The 16,969-nt window shown below is 39.5% G+C and overlaps 1 protein-coding gene across 2 annotated transcripts in view; it reads left to right on the top strand.

Annotated features, from left to right (window-relative positions):
• Window positions 1-8,088: 8,088 nt before the first annotated feature.
• Window positions 8,089-16,969, top strand: part of EDIL3 (EGF like and discoidin domains 3) — a 410,994-nt gene continuing 402,113 nt past the window's right edge. For both annotated transcript variants that reach the window (XM_028114564.1, XM_028114563.1), the window contains exon 1: window positions 8,089-8,155. In XM_028114564.1, the coding sequence (XP_027970365.1) occupies window positions 8,089-8,155 (67 nt within the window). The remainder of the gene's footprint in view (window positions 8,156-16,969) is intronic.

The raw sequence follows: 16,969 nt of genomic DNA, 5'->3' as shown, positions 1-16,969 counted from the left end.
ATGATTGGGTGAGTAAAGGCCCACATTGGAGTGGGTTTTTACTTTATAACCTATAACTTCAGTTCAAGATGTCCATTACAATATATTTCAGATCACAAATTACATTACAAATCAAGTTTCATCCCTATACATGCTTAGGAAAAAAAAACTGTTAATGGAATCCGACTAGAAATCTTTGAATTCTCTAAGGGTTTCATGAGGCAATGGTGCGATTATGCTTCTGAGTCTCTTATAGATATGGTTTATAATTTTGTTATTGAAAATAAAAGCTTCCTTCTGAATTAAGTCCCCAGGATCACCAAATAAAGTAAGAAAGGCATGCTGTCATTGCGTTTTCAAAACCTTATTAAAATTCTCTTAGTTTACATTTTTGTTTTTGTTTTGGTCACTCTCACAGGCATGAGGGCAAGATATTATAATTTTCTTCTTAATGAGGACCATGATATTTCTTTTATCCTCCAAATTTAATATTGGCATGCTGGTTTTGTATTGGTTTGTATGGAAATGTATGGGTTTAAAATATTTAATCAGATATTTCATATTATGCTAATATAATAATAATTTAAGGCAAATTATAACTGTTATGAGACATGTGTCATATTCTATTTTATATTAGTGAAATATTTAAAATTACTGTGTATGTTAGGGAAAATGTGCTTGGAGTATTTTATCTATAGACAGAAGTAACAGAATCAATGTTAATATTAAACACATGAAATTAAACGTTGTTCTCCCCATGGCTGAAGAAATGAACCATATTTTAAATTGCATGTGCCAAAATACCACATATTAAAATATACTCCACTTACTTTTTCAGTTTTAAAATAAAACCATGATTATAAGAATCAGTAATTTTTTATTGACAAGAGTTTTTAAGTTTCAGCCCATTTTGGAACCAGGAAAATCAGAGAGGATCTTATGTATTCGTTTTCTTTGACATTTGTTTATGGATAGCAGAAACATTTTTCTCTAAGTTTCATTTAGCTTTGGTCCAGTTACTATACTTGATGGATCAAACTAGAAGTCTTGTATATTTTAAATAAATAAATCTTTGGCTCAATTTTTAGCAATGCTATAAATGGAGAAAAAGAGAGGGAAAGCCAATGAAAACCAGGTAAAGGGGGAAATAGTTGAAGATTGTCCTTTTGACTGTTATAATAACATTTCCCCCCTACCCCTGTTCCAGTTAACCATGTATTTAAATAGCTATGGGTATGGTGCCCATGAAAGAAGTTTTTATCATTGAATCTTAAATCAGAAGACACTGAGTTCCAGTTTTCTGTCAAATGCAACCTCAAAGTTTATAGCATTTAATCCTGCCAAATCTCCACAAGTCTCTCTTTCTTTCCTGCTAAAGAAAACATTATTTTTTTCTTTTATCCTATCCTGTACCCTCATGAACACTTACTTCCCTTTTACACTTATAGTAATGTCTTCACCCCTTAAAGTTATTTTTTGAGCAAATGCTGGTATATAGAAAATTACTGTAATGGCTGCATTGGACCCAGGAACCCAGGGGATGTGTGCCATGCCCACAAAAAGTGACTAAAGTGAACATAAGAGTCAGGAACGATACAAGTGTGTCTGCTTATGTAGCATTTATTTTGCAGCAGTAATACCAATTTGATGGGGAGAACAAGTAAGTATGACAATATGAAAAGAAGTAAAATACTATTATTTTAAGATGATATAATTGTGTATCTAGAAGACCCAAAAGAATCAAGAGAAAAACTAAATTAACAGGACAAAACTTTGCCAAAGTGACTAAGTATAACATTAGTACATGCACATAGACACATACACATATAGCCTTTTATAAACATAAAACAGCCCGTTACAAAGCATAATGAAAAAACTTCATTTAGATAGGGACATAAAAAGGTAAAATACCTAAGTAGAAACCTAACAAGAGGAACATAAAAGAAAACCTGGATATATACATAGGAATATTAGTATTATAAATATGTTTATTATACCTTTTCATCTAGACAAGTATATTCTAAAGTATATATGGGGAAAATATATGTACAGTATTAGGGAGTAGTTCTTAGAAAGAAGTAGATGAGGGTATTTTACCCTAGCAGTTATTAAAAACATTTTAAACAACAATAATTCAATAATTAAGAGTTGGTGCTGGCACATGAATAGAAAATCAAATGGCACAGTGTATAAAAGCAATCAGTAGGGCCAAATCTATAGTGACTAGGTGACTGAGTTGGCATGGCATATCAGTAAAGAAGACTGGGATTTACTCAATAAATGGACTTTATATAACATAATTTTCTGGAAAACAAGATCTATACTACCCTCTTACAAAAAAATAAATTTCAGTTTGATAAGAACTATAAAAACACATATGAAAACATAATGCCTCTGAAAGTACTATAAGAAAATATGTTTATAAACTCAGAAGAGTAAGAGCCTATCTTGGCAAAACCTGAAGCCTAGCAATCATAAAGCAAAGATGGATAAATTTCATCACTCCAAATATAAAACATTTTAGCACAGTAAAAATCAAAACAGCTACAAATTAGCTGGATAATTTTTTGACACAAAAATGACAGTTTCTTTAATATATACAGAGCTCTTAGCAATCAAGAAAAGGTCAGCAATCCAGTAGAAAAAAGAGAAAGAGACATGAAAGATAACATAAAGAAAATATAAATTATTTTTTAAATATGTAAAAAGTTGCTAAAACACACTCATGATAAAACATGTTCAAAATGATGTGAGACCATTTTTCATCTACAAGATTGACAAGACCAAAAATTGCAAATACATTGTATGGCCAGGAAGCAAGGAGACAAGCTCTCTGATAGGTAGAAGGATGAATTCATACATCTTTCATGAATGGCAATATGGCAATATCTACCACAATTTTAAATGCACATAGCTTCAACCAACAATGCCACTTCAAACAATCTATTCTAATGAGTATATTTTGCAAACGTGCAAAATATGAGTTCACTGCAACATTGCTTGCAATAGCAAAAGATTGGGAGCAACTTAAAATCTGTCAAAAGGGATTTATGTTACACAAATACTGTGTAGCCCTTGATACAATTTCAGAAATATGTATTTGTGAAAAAAGCAAGATGTGTAATGTTTGTATAATTTAGCAATTTTTGTGAAAGCATGCACATATACACACACATATACATGGTATATATGAAAGCGTGCACACGTATACACACATATACATAGTATATATGAAAGCGTGGACACGTACACACACATATACATAGTATATATGAAAGCGTGCACATATACACATATACATATACACTAAATATATATGTATATACACACATCTTTAGAAAGATACACAGCAATAGTTACTAGCTATCCTAGGAAGGCAACCCTATGTTAGGAGGGAGTGTCATTAAAAGGGAAACTTATTTTCCTCTATGCCCACTTGGTCCCTTTGAACTTTTATTATATACATGTGTTATTCAGAACTATTTTAGGGAGCTGAAAGCTAAGTCACTGTAATGGGTTGAGCAGAAGGAACTGGAGGCACTGGAAGTTTATGTTACCAAGATCAGGTTCTAAAAGCAAAGGTGCACTCTTGTATAATGACCCTGCATATTTTCTGGGTACAGCATCCATCAGGGAATCAAGCCAGGAAACACTGGGAACTGGGAATTTGGTATAAAACAATGTAGCCTTAAAAATAAATTTCTTTTAGTGCTCATAGTGGGAAGACTAAAGAAGTTTAAAACATAACACTCAGGTATGTCTAAGGCAAGCAGTTACCTTCATAGCAAGAACCATTTGTAATTATTTGGAAAGGTAAGGCTAACACTGATGAAACAACTAGAGAAAAACAAAAATTGTTAATTCTAAAAGGATCATGGTTCTGTAGTGCTGGAATAATTTTAGGAGGTATTAAAGGGAGGTAGGAATTCAGCTAATTACAATTTGTAGAAGGTCATTTCAGATGAGGATAACACCATGAGCAGAGGATTAAAAGAAAGAATTGGGGCACCTGGGTGGCTCAGTCGGTTAAGCGACTGCCTTCGGCTCAGGTCATGATCCTGGAGTCCCGGGATCGAGTTCCGCGTCGGGCTCCCTGCTCAGCGAGGAGACTGCTTCTCCCTCTAACCCTCCCCCTCTCATGTACTATCTCTCTCTCATTCTCACTCTCTCAAAACAAATAGATAAATCTTAAAAAAAAAAGAAGGAATTAACTTGGTGTTATGGAGATCAATGAAAAAAGTGTTCTAAATTATGCAAATATTTTAGACAACTTTTTAAAAGATTTATTCATTTTAGAGAGAGAGAGCGAGAGAGCACACACATGCATGTGCATGAGCAGGAGTGGGGGTGGGGGGGTGGGCAGAGGGAGAGGGAGAGAGAGAATACCAAGAAGACTCCCCACTGAGTGTGACTGACGCAGGGCTCAAACTCAGGATGCTGAGATCATAACCCTGAGATCATGACCTGAAAATCAAGAGTCGGGTGCTTAACCTACTGAGTCACCCAGCTGCCCCTATTTTAGAGTTTAAAAGTGTCCTTGGAACTCTACATTTGAGCAAAATATCCTTTAAAATGATACATCAAGAAGGGTAGAGAAAATACAAACTACTAAAAAATGACAGTTAAAATTAGAAATAAAACTGAAAATATAAATAAATAAATGGACCACTGATCCTTGATTTCTTCAACTGTTAAACTGAAATAATAATAATGTTCTCCTCATAAAGGTTGTGGAGATAATTTAGCGAAGCAATACATGTAATAAATGTAGTAGTGTTTAGCACGCAGTTGAGTCTCCCTAGTTGTTGCCAGTGGAGTGAGTGGGCTCTGGATTCAGACTGCTTAGGTTCATTTACTGGCTCCAACACACGCTAACTTGAGACCCTGGGCAATTTATCTAACCTATCTGCGCCTTATTCCTTTTCTCTAGACAGGGGATAATTTAATGTATTAATTTATTGTATTAGTTTTCTCTTGTTGCTTGTAACAAGTTACCACAAATTTAGCAGTTTAGAACAACACTTATCTCAACTCGCAATTCTGCAGGTCATACATCCAGGTAGGCTTGGCTTAGTTTTCTGCTTTGTATCTCACAAAGCTGAAATCCAACTTTTTTTTTTAAAGAATTTATTTATTTATTTGAGAGAGAGAGAATGAGAGATAGAGAGCATGAGAGGGAAGAGGGTCAGAGGGAGAAGCAGACTCCCCGCTGAGCAGGGAGCCCGATGTGGGACTCGATCCCAGGACTCCAGGATCACGACCCGAGCCGAAGGCAGTCGCTTAACCAACTGAGCCACCCAGGCGCCCTGAAATCCAACTTTTAATCCAGAGCATTTAGGATATTAAAGAAAATAAAGTTTTTGTAAATGTAAAATAGTTTTTAAATGGAAAATGATTTTAAAGATTTAATAGTACTGAGTGTAACTTGATCAAACAAGCTAAGACCCTTTCTGTGTCTAGTTTATTTCTAAATATTCAATTATGGAAATAATTACAGAAATACTCTATTTAGTGTTATTTGTTGCTTGACAAATTAAAAGGTAAATTAAAAATTTTCCATATAGTTTATTGGGGGTGACCAGTGAGGAATGGAGATAATCAGCTATTGAGGAAAAGTCTTTTGGAGTTATATATGTGATTATTCTTATTTATTCATCATTATCATTATCTTCATTTGTGTACTCATTACTGACTAGGCCCTTTTGTGCACTACAATAAACTACCACTATGAGTTTTACTCCATTTTACAGTTGAGAATACTGAGACCTGGCCATTAACTGACCTGAGAGTTTTAAGAGTCATAGTGGTAAAGATAGTATTTTTGTGCTTTCCTGGAGGTTTTTTTTTTAAGAGTTTAAATTAAAAGAAAGATAAAATTTTAGAACATGCACTGTTGCCAAAAAATTAACTTCCTAACATGCTTATTAAGGTCACATATTATCGGAAAAGTGGGAACAAACAGAGAATAAAGTAGGAAAATAAAACTCTTGGGGCACACTTTTTTCTTTACTCTCTCATCACAGACACCAGTTTCTGATTTTATATTTTTGAGATTTAGTACTATCCTTTAGAAATAAAACCTTAAAACTATTTTAAATATCTCATTTCAAAATGTTAGAGGTACTTTATGAGGGACATGCCACAGCATGACTGAAGGCTTACTTTCAGAATTAAGTAATAATGACATGGGAGAAAGTTGGAATTTGATTGTTTAAAAGTTTCTTGCTATAGTTCTGGACAGTGGTGTTCTAACATCTATGGCTTTAAGCATGAAAATAGTAAATAAATGATTCTCCCTCTTACCCTTAGCAAAGCCATGTGTTAAAAAAAAATTTTTTTTTACCCTCCCCCCGGCACATGAGATCTGAACAAAACTTGCTTTGACATAATTTTTGTTGTTTCTTGTTTTGTTTTTGTTTGCCAGTGGTACAGTATCTTAACTCCTCCACAGCAACATACAGTATTACTTTTCTATCAACCTTGCATCCTTGATCTCACTTCAAATTCCAAAAGGAAGGTAGAAATTGAAGTTTAAAGGACTCAAGGAGGTAAAGGAGATGAAGTTGCAGGACTAATTGTCCTGTTATCTCTTTCTGAGTATGTTCTCATTTCAAATGCTTGCTTTCAAGAATGTGTCCTACAATTTTTTTTTCCTGTGGTTCTCTCTCTCTCTCTCTCTCTCTCTCTCTACAGCCTTCTCTAGAAGAAAAAAAGAGAGTTGTGTTTCGTTTTGGTACCTGCAACGGATGGAATCAAATCCATGTACATTAAGCAATCATTCTAATGTAAAAACAGAGGAGAAAGCACTATTTTAAGCTATGGTCTGTATTCTGCAGTCTCTTTCACCGCAAGAAAAACCAGTCTATTTATAGTGGTTTTGGTGGATAGCAGAAAAATTTGACCCACCTTAGTGATACTTCAAGAATCTGTCCTTGCCTTCTTTTTTTCTTGCACAGTGCCCAAATTCTTCCCATTATTTCTCATCTGAAACGTGTCCTGACTAATAAGACATGTGTCTCGTACTGGTTTGCCCCAGGCCTTCACCTTTTTGCCCATGTGAACAGATAAACTCACAATCCACTCTCCCAGCCCTAGAGCTAACTAAACTGCAGACAGAACAACTGAGCAGCCTTGTCTTAGCTGATTAGAGTCTGGCTGTTGACTAGGTTGCATTTCCTGAGAATCGGAGCAATTCACTTTGCAGGGTTCCATTTCTCACGCAGCTTCGTGCCCCAAGAGTCACTTTTCAAAATCTCTTTAACTTATTTTCCTGGCTATACTGAGAACTTCAGGGGCATCCTTAACGTGGTTAATTGTAAAGTCAATGCTGGAACCAAGAGAATCTCAGACACCAAAGTGCCTCCCTTAGCCCTAGAGTCTCTGGCGTGTGCGGAGAAGGTACAGGCAATGTAGGAACTTTAGAGGTGGTGGCAGGTGCCAGGGTGTGGCTGCAGTTGTCTCCCTTTTCTCTTCCAGTAGAAGGAGCCACGGGGGGGGGGGCGGGGGGAGGGAAGAGGGAGGAAAGAGGGGAAGACTGGGGGAGGGAATGGGGGGGGGGAGCTGGCGGGCACCGAGGGAGCGCGCCTGCGAAGCTCAGGCTCACACGCACGCCGCCTCTGTTTGTACACAGTGCGCACCCGGCCGTCGGCTCGCTCCCCGCTAGCTCACGCTTCATTGTTCTCCAAGTCAGAAGCCCCGCAGCTGCGGCGGCGAGAGCGGAGCAAGCGGAGCGCACGGTCTGCGGGTCCACAGGCGCGGGTGACCCGGAGCCTCCGCGGGAGCCCGCGCCCCGCCCCGTCCCGCCCCGCCCGCCGCGCCTCAGCCGGGACCCACCCGCAGCGGAGGCTGAGCCCGGCGGCGGCTCCTCAGAGCTCGCCCACCTCCTTGCGCCGGAGCGCAGGCAAAAGGGGAGAAAAGATTCCTCGCTTTGGTCACCACTCTTTCTCGCCTTCTCCAAGAATTTGTTTAAGGTAGTGCTGCGGGCAGAAGACATCTTTTTGAATTCTCCGGCAGGGGCGGGGTCTGCCGCTGCCCTGCGGTGCCACCTCAGCGACACTGCCCTCTGTTAGGACCCCTGACCAGCCGAGGTCACGTTCGGGAGACCGAATCATGAAGCGCTCGGTGACCGCTTGGCTCTTGATCGGGCTTAGCCTCGGTGTCCCCCAGTTCTGCAAAGGTGAGGCGGCGGGGCCCGGGCCGCTAGGTGCGGGACAGGCTGGAGTCCCCTGGGAAATGCCGCGCAGGGGGCTGGAGGCGGTCCCCGGGGCGCGCCAGGGGTGGTGAGCGCCGCGGGCGGTACGGAGGAGGTGGCGCGCCCCGGGTGCCTCGGAAAAGTGCTCGCAAAGTCAGAGCGGAGTGCGTGGGGCTGAGCGGGGAAGAGGGTGAGGGGTTACGGAGGTGAGATCCAGGAAAGACGGGGACCGAGGGCAGTGGGAGGGAACGGCGCTCTCGGGAACCAGAGGGTCCTCGGCTACTGGGCCAACGGGTCACTGCTCGAAACCTCCCCGGGCAATGCCCGGTGATGCTAGCTACGGGCAACGGGCGGGGCTTCCGTGGGGGCCCGAGCTGGGAAGCAAGCTTGCGGGCGTCATCTGCTTGAAACGGGAAGAGGCTGGAGAGCCGCATGGCGGTCTGTCCCCCGGGTGCAGTTCTCCGAAGTGGGCCGGGGCTGAGCGGTTTGCAAATCCAAACCTGGCCCTGGGAGTTCTGGAGGTGGGCGAGGTGGAGACGGGTCTGACAAGTCAGTTCGGCTTTCTCCTGCCTTCCCTTGCAGGACGCGCTGCGTCGATTACAGAAAAACCCCAGGAACCCGCCTCTCCTCTAACCTCAGGGGCTCCGAGCTTGGCTCAGCACTCCCTCCGTGTACACGCGTAACTCTTGGTAATAGAGAATCTTGCAGTGCGAGACATCCTCGCTCCCCCGCCCAAGAGCAGAAAAGTTGTAAGAGCTGGTCTGGGTGTGCTTTCCATGACTTGTGTGAAATAAACCAGCCTACAAAAAATTACGGGACGTAGATGCGTCTCCTACTGAGTTGTATAGACGAATTTCAGGTCCTTTGCGAAGGGTGGCTTGTCAATATGAACCCTTGTCCTGGCCGTGTCACTTCGCGGGTCATGGCTGAAGTTGGCGCCGATAAAGGGCAGGAGGAGCGACAGGGGTCCTGGGGAGACCGCGCAAGAGGGACTTGCACCCCTTCTGCACTCACGGATAGGGGCGGCCCCTTCTAAGGGGTCCAAGGGTAATACAACCCTTAGCAGGCTGCTTCAAGTGGAGAGCTGAGTGCACTACAGGGTTTTAAATGCAGTGTCTCTAAGAAAAGGATAGTTGAATTAAAAGCGTTGACTCGAATTGAATTCATTTGAAATTCACACTGCATGAGTATTCTACACCACCCATGCCTGCATCCATCCATTTATTTGTTTCATAGGAAAATTGTGAGCTCTTGGGCTACTGTTTGCCCAAGAAGCTTGGTGTTCCTGGATGCCCTCACTGCCCTGCCAGTAGCGATCCATGGCCGTGCTTTTGCCTCGGCCTCCCTCCCTCCCCCAGAACGTGGCTATTTTCCCCAGGGTGTAGGCGTGTGTGTAGGTGTGTGCCTTACCAGCGTTTACAAAGTGCCCTTCCAGTTATCAGGCAGAAGCAGCCACTCCACTGAAGGTTAAGGCATGGTAATGGCTTTGTAGTTGCTCGGCTGAGTTCCCCAGCGATATGGAAAAGACAGGGCTCCCACCACTGTTATTTTTCCTTTCTCTTATTTCCCATCTGGATTTCTTCAGCACTTTCATCCCTTAGCAGGAAGGGGAAGGGACGAACTGCAGGCACTACCTTCTCCTCCTCTCTTCCCCACCTCCGTTCCCACCCCAAACACGAAAATGCACATTCACCCACTCACACGCACCTACACCGTGCCACCGCAACCACCATCTGTCCCCGAGCTGAGGTGGAGGGTGGCGGGGGTGGAGGAGGATAATGTGTCTAGCGTGTGTGGCCGCGCTATCCTCGCTGGGTCTGTTTGCGGGAACCCTGGGGCGCGGTGAGTCTTGGCTCACTGCAGTGGGTAGCTCTGCCTCCTAAAGATACCCACGCCTAGGGCACAGTTTACTCCGCCAGACAAACCAACCATGCCGATGTTGCCGGGGTTCTCCATTCCCGCTCCTAGACAATAATCGGGCAGCGGTGTACTCCATATTCTTTTCGTAGATTGCTCCCCCCCTTTTTTTTCCAGCCATCCTGTGATTAGAGGGAAAGAGGGCTTTAGGAAAGAAACGGACCATTTTCCATGAGTCCTTTTTGTTAAACTTGCACCTTTCTAATTTATTCTCCTTCAGCCCTGCAGAAGGCAGAGTGCAGTTTGTGTGACAGCTCCAAACAATTAAACTTTAAGTAAACTTATTTAAGCCAGTGTTAACACTGAGAATTTCCCTTGCATCCCTCCGCCCCGACATCGTTTATCTACTGTAGCCTTTTAGAAATTGGTGTTTCCCTGTGTGGGTGGCAGTTTACATGTATTAATGATTGGGATTTGGTAATTTCTTTTATTAGTCGTTTTTATTTTAAAATTAAACCAATGGATCAGTCAGATTGAATATTTTATTAACTCTTAAATTATTCATCACCGTGGGTTGCTCTGAAAAATCCAATAACATGCATACAGTTGCAGCAAGCACGTGACATCTTATGCAATCTGTCCCTGTGCCTGCAGTTGGTGCCTGAAGTCTTTAAGCAAATGGCACTGTCTAAAAATGTCTAGACATGTCCTAAATACTATGAATCATTGGCATTTGAATTTCCTTTTTTTAATCAATGGTGTTTTTTAGTTATTCTACGTGAGAATAAATTAGTACCTCAGTCTCACTCAAGATAATAACAGTATGTTTCTATAATTAGTATAGCAATATTTACACTGCATTAACAGGTTTTTTGTGTTTTTAAAAATTTATTACACATTAGTGTCTTTGTTACTTAATTTACATGACCATGAATTCTGTACTTTAAAAATAAGTGCTAATTCAGATGCCAGATGAAGCACCTAAAAATAATTTTGAACTGTTGAACTGAAAATAATAAAGTGAAGATCAAGTATCCTGTTTTGACAGTTTGACACTAATGCAAAATCTTGGCCATTCCATACACTGTGGTGATACAGCACACAGTCCCCGCCGCCAGCCCTCCCCCTCCCCCCTTCCTGAAAAAGCTTTTTTTGCTTATTCTTGAAATGTTTCTTTAGAATTGAAATGCATTTTGTTTTAAATATGCATATGGTTTTGGGAAAACATTTATAATAATAAAAATTATGGTTGAAAAATTGAAATGCTACATTCTTCTTTCTATGGTCTTAAAGTTACAAAGATCTTCAAAACCAGGCAAATGTATTTAACTTCTGTACTCTAAATTAAAACTTTCTCGTATTTCTCTCAAATATCTTAAGATCAGTGTTCATATAAAACATGTATTCAGGATCTAGGGTATTTTTAGTATTTTAATAAAGTTTGCTTTTATCGCCAGATACATGTGATTTTTCTTTCTCACAAAATTATAGCAATGTAAAGTAAAGGGGTAAAATATACAATACTAATATAAAATAGCTTGGTTACTAAAAACCATTGCAAAATATAAGTTTGACAGTTCCTAGATTCTAAATTAGTAGTCCATACTCTTAATTTTACTGATACTAAGATAAAAATTTCAATTAGGTAATTTATTTTTAAAACTTTTAATCTTTTTGTAGGGTTTTGCATAATGGGATGGACTGTGTATCTTATCATTTGTGCACAATTTAAAAAGCCTGCCTGATACGAGAGTTTCATAAAGCCTAAGAAAGTAATTCTGGTATTTCTTGTTTACTGAGTACACTTGCAGGTGCAATAGCTTTGAGTATGATTTAGGTTGTAGTAGGTTCATCATATTCTTGCCAAAAACCCATAAAACAGTGCAGACTTCAGAACTCAGTTCAAGACAGAGTAAATCGTCATGAGTAGACACTGAGAAACAAATAGCAAATTTTGTAAATACGTAATTAATGGCATGACTTCTCATAGCTAATCAATTTACTTTTTACATAGTTGAGTTTATTTCCTAAGTAGTTTGTAAACTGATATTATTATGAAAAAAATAGAAAACCAAAACCCAGCCATTCCTATTATTCAATTCTTATCCGTGTTGTAAGGAAGAGGCCTGGCATGTTTTTTGTTTGTTTGTTTAATCATAGCCCATGTAATGATTATAGTATCTTTTGTTAATCAAACCAAACATGTATTTATATACAAAGAGTCAAATGGTCGCCCATGTGAAGTAGAATAGTATTGGAATTTTTCTCGTGGTTATGTGATAATGTTAGAAATTAAGTGCTATAAATACTTAAACTGGATAAATTACCACTTAGTTGTCACTGAAAATACCTCCAAAAAGTCTTTGATTTGAGTAAGTGGGGAAAAGCCAACAAAGATCAACTGTGCCCTTGCCAGCAGGTGTCAGGATAATCAATGGAGATCTTTTAAAGGAACATGGAAAAAGTAAAAAAAAGTAAACCAGTAAAGGTGAATCTGCAAATCCATGGAAAGTCACTTTCTGCTCTGTATGAAACTGATGTTAGTTAGTTTTCAGTGCTCTCCTGAGAAAGAGAGGGAGGATGAATTGTAAGAACCTTCTGCTTTTACCATAGTTTTTTTTTTTAAAGATTTTATATATTTATTCATGAGAGACAGAGGGGGAGAGAGAAGGAGAGAGAGAGAGAGAGAGAGAGAGAGAGAAGCAGAGGGAGAAGCAGGCTCCCAAGGAGCAGGGAGCCCGATGCGGGACTCGATCCCAGGACCCTGGGATCATGACCTGAGCCCAAGGCAGACGCCCAACCATCTGAGCCATCCAGGCGCCCTTTACCATAGTTTTTAAACTTGGAAACAGAGTTACTCTAACTGCCACAAACAAGTGCATGTCTAGGTTGAACCATTATTTTTCAGGGGTCTCTTGAGTACCCTCCAAGGAAATACACATAGAGCTATGAGGTACTTGCCATGAAACAATCATTGCTGAAATGTTTAGCATACTTTTAAGCATACTCTCCATACCAACTCTAAGTTTTATAAATAGAAAATTCTGTTACATTGATTTGCATGGATATACATTTAATTGTACATTTATACACATCTGTAGTACTGGTAAGAGATCACTAGTTATCCTTTTCTGTCACAGTGGTAAAAGTGTATTTTTCCTGGAGCTTGCAAGTATCTAATTAACATAAGTCATGTGGCCAAAAGAGACTAAATGACATGATAAATAAAGTTTTGTCAGTATCCATTTTAAACAGTTATTAATCCTTATATATGAGCCTATTGTATATCAATAGCTTTTAGTGACTTGACATCATTTATTTATTTTTAATTGATCCTTAACTGATAATCATTCCTTTCAAATTAGTTCTAGCATCTGCTGATGTAGCCCTTCAAACTGGCTTACAGATTTGCCATTGCACCATTTCTTACACAGATGCTGACATCATGCCAAACAGTCTGTCTCCAGTGGCATCCTTTCTGAGTCAGTCCTCCTAAAATAAAAATCGTTTTCATTTCTCTCCATCTTCATCTTTCCCCTCTTCTCCTGCGTCCTCAACATTTCTTTGCTGGATAGCGACTAGGGCACCTAATTCACTGTAAAATTCTGCCATGATTATTAAGAGGTTGCAAATCTCCAAAACATTGTGGAATTGGCCATTTACTTTTTGTGTGTGTCAAGAAAAAAACATGATACGGGACGCCTGGGTGGCTCAGTTGGTTAAGCGACTACCTTCGGCTCAGGTCATGATCTCAGGGTCCTGGGATCTGTCCCCACGTCGGGTCCCTGCTGGGCGGGAGGCCGCTTCTCCCTTTCTCACTCCCCCTGCTTGTGTTCCCTCTCTCGCTGTCTCTCTCTCTGTCAAATAAATAAAATCTTAAAAAAAAAAAGAAAAAAAATGATAATGTGAAGCCTCTATTACTAAATCCTGAGTTTTAAAACATAAATGGAAATAAATTAGGATCTTAATTATGGAGCAACTCGAGATTTTATGTCTTGATTTGATAACAAATGTCCTGCCTGAAACTATTATCTGGGCAATAACATAAACATCCAACTTGTAGAGAAGTCTCTTGCTTTGCCTGTAGCACATAGCTGAGAAACTAGGAGAAAACATCAAAAACTCATGACCACCTAAAATAGATAATGCATTAATACTTAGATCATATAGAAAAGTCCATGTCTCTTGGTTTTTAAGTTCCTGGGCTTTCTATAAACTGGATCCAGACAACGAAAGGCATATGAGGTAATAGGTCAGTCTTAATCGGAGCAAAAAACCATGGCAGCTATTAGACCAAAACGGGACTTAAAAATTCTATGCAAAGGCAGTGATACCTTACAGTGTGAAAAACCGGGAACATTTATGGGAGGAGGGGCTAAGTATAAAGGCCATAAGGCATTAGTGTCTGAAAGAATATTATAATAATTAGTGCCATTATTGGCCTTGCATCCTAGACAAAGACTCACTGCAATATGTTAAACATTTGGGGGTATAAAGGCAGTAAAATACATGCATTATTGAAGAGATTTTGTCAAAAATGTTTAAGCTTGGAAAACCTGCTTAATGGTGGAAGAGACGGATATCCAAAGAATTTACTTGTTTAATATGCTATTTTCCCATCATTCCAGAGAATATGTTATTATGTATTTTCTATTGATTCTTTTTCCCCTAAAATAATGAATGAAAGTATTAGGAAATACAGGACTCAATTTTGTACAAAAGAAGTAGACCGCAGAATGCAGATAAGATGTCCTGCAATTATTTGGTTATATTTTAGAAGAAAATGTGTTGCTATTTTGTTTTTTAAAATATGCATTATTATAGTGATAGTAACTGTGTAGGATTTGTTCAACAAGGGATTTAACAGTATGCATGAAGCAGAATGGAGGATATAAGTACAAGAATTGAAGCGAAGGCTTTTTCCAAGTACTAAAGTACTTTCGAATGTGATTGTTGCTATGGAAAAAGAAGATTGAGTTTGTACCTTAGCTTCACTTTTTCTCTTTTCTAAAACAGGTCTGCATCAGACTGATTGATCTCTTTTAAGAATAATATAACGTAGTAGAACAGTCCATAAATGGGAAGGCCAGGGTTTTAATCTCAAGCTAGATGACATTGTGTTGATTTGAAGCTAATCTATCAATGGGGTTAGGCTGTCATGCATTCTTTAAGGTTTATGCTTGCTATTTGATAAAGTTTTTAACTTGGGGAATGCAGAATAATCCTCTTAAGGCTTTTCTTGCTGTACTGAGGTCAGGATGACCATTTACCTTTTACTATACCAAAGATTATATGAAGACAACCAGAGTAAAATGGGCTCATGACTCTTGATCAGTAAAGAGTGGAAGAATCCCATGAGAGCCCTGGAAAATATTTTTATTTGAAATAAGTTGATGACTCCCTCCCAGTAATGTGTGCCACCTCTAGGCATCAGTCTTCCATCCGTGCTCACATCTTTCATGCCCTCTCCCCTCATTTTTCTCTTCAAATACTAATTGAACTCTCATTTTGCCTTGTTTATTCAACTTTTTTTTTCTTTGAATAGTTTAATTTTGTGAGCACTAACTTTTGAAATATTAGCTGTCGACAAACAACAAGCAAATTACCATTCAAGATGTTTTCGTATTTATACTGCAAGTTCTTGTGTCACATTTTGTGCTACCTATAGAGACAGGGCTCACAAGGGTATTGGCAAGACAAACAATCCAACTAAACAACAACAAAACCCAAAATAGATAGTATATATTCAAATGAATAGAACTATTCCTGCCCTGCTTAATCAGTGTTCCTCAAGAAGTAACCACATATTTTAAATGGCAGTTTGTCTTTTACAGAAAAATTAAGTCAAAAGTAGTTTCAGGGACGCCTGGGTGGCTCAGTGAATTAAGTGTCTGCCTTAGGCTCAGGTTATGATCCCAGGGTCCTGGGATGGAGACCCGCATCGGGCTCCCTGCTCAGGGGGAGTCTGCTTCTCCCTCAGCCTCTCTCTCTCTGTCAAATAAAATAAATAAAATCTTTAAAAAAAAGTTTCAGAAACTTTAAAAGCTTTGTTTCTTATTTAACCATTTTTGTTTTGTTTTGTTTTTTGTTTTTTTACAATCTGTGTTGTAGAATGAGCATACTTTGAAAATACTTCTCAATGCTCCTGCAAGAGCATTGTTAAAAATATAATATTAACAAGGGCGCCTGGGTGGCTCAGTCATTAAGCGTCTGCCTTCGGCTCAGGTCATGGTCCCAGGGTCTTGGGATCTAGCTGCCCATTGGGCTCCTGGCTCAGCCAGAAGCCTGCTTCTCCCTCTCTCACTCCCCCTGCTTGTGTTCCCTCTCTCACTGTCTCTCTCTGTCAGATAAATAAATAAAATCTTAAAAGAATATATATATATAATATTAACATACAGGCATGATGTAAAGTGCTTTCTATGGTTGTTATGCATCTTCAGTTAAAAGAAGAGCTACCTCTAAGTGGTAGATTTCTTTCTTAAATACAGGGTTCTGACTGATTTCCAACTGACTATAATTTTGACCCAGAAACAGTAATTTTTCAGGCATCAGTTTGTTTTTTCCTTTCTTCTCTTTACTTGGGGACCACCACCAGTCAGTTTAAGCATCTTGTTAGATAAGTTAACAAGGGCATTCATTTTGATTTCTCTCTTAACTACAGTTAACAAGTCTATTTATTGAGTTCACACAATGTGTTCCACTGTTCTGAGTACCACTCTGATTCTTCTAAATCTGTGGGGGCCCAGGTACTGTTATTATCTACATATGAATGAGAAAATGGAAATACAGAGGTTAAATCATTTCCCAAGATCTCACAGTTACCAAGTAGCTTGTTAGAATCCAGATTAAATCTAGAGCCTGCTTTCTTACCTACTAAAGATTGCTGTGTCAATGAGTGACACATGGGGATAGTTTTTTAGATGATTTTCTTATTTATGAAAC

Source organism: Eumetopias jubatus, unplaced genomic scaffold (assembly GCF_037043125.1).
Source record: "Eumetopias jubatus isolate StellerSeaLion01/CBP00866 unplaced genomic scaffold, mEumJub1_p1.0 scaffold_5, whole genome shotgun sequence".
In the NCBI taxonomy this organism is placed as follows: domain Eukaryota; kingdom Metazoa; phylum Chordata; class Mammalia; order Carnivora; family Otariidae; genus Eumetopias; species Eumetopias jubatus.
This window is presented reverse-complemented; position numbering and strand designations above follow the sequence as displayed.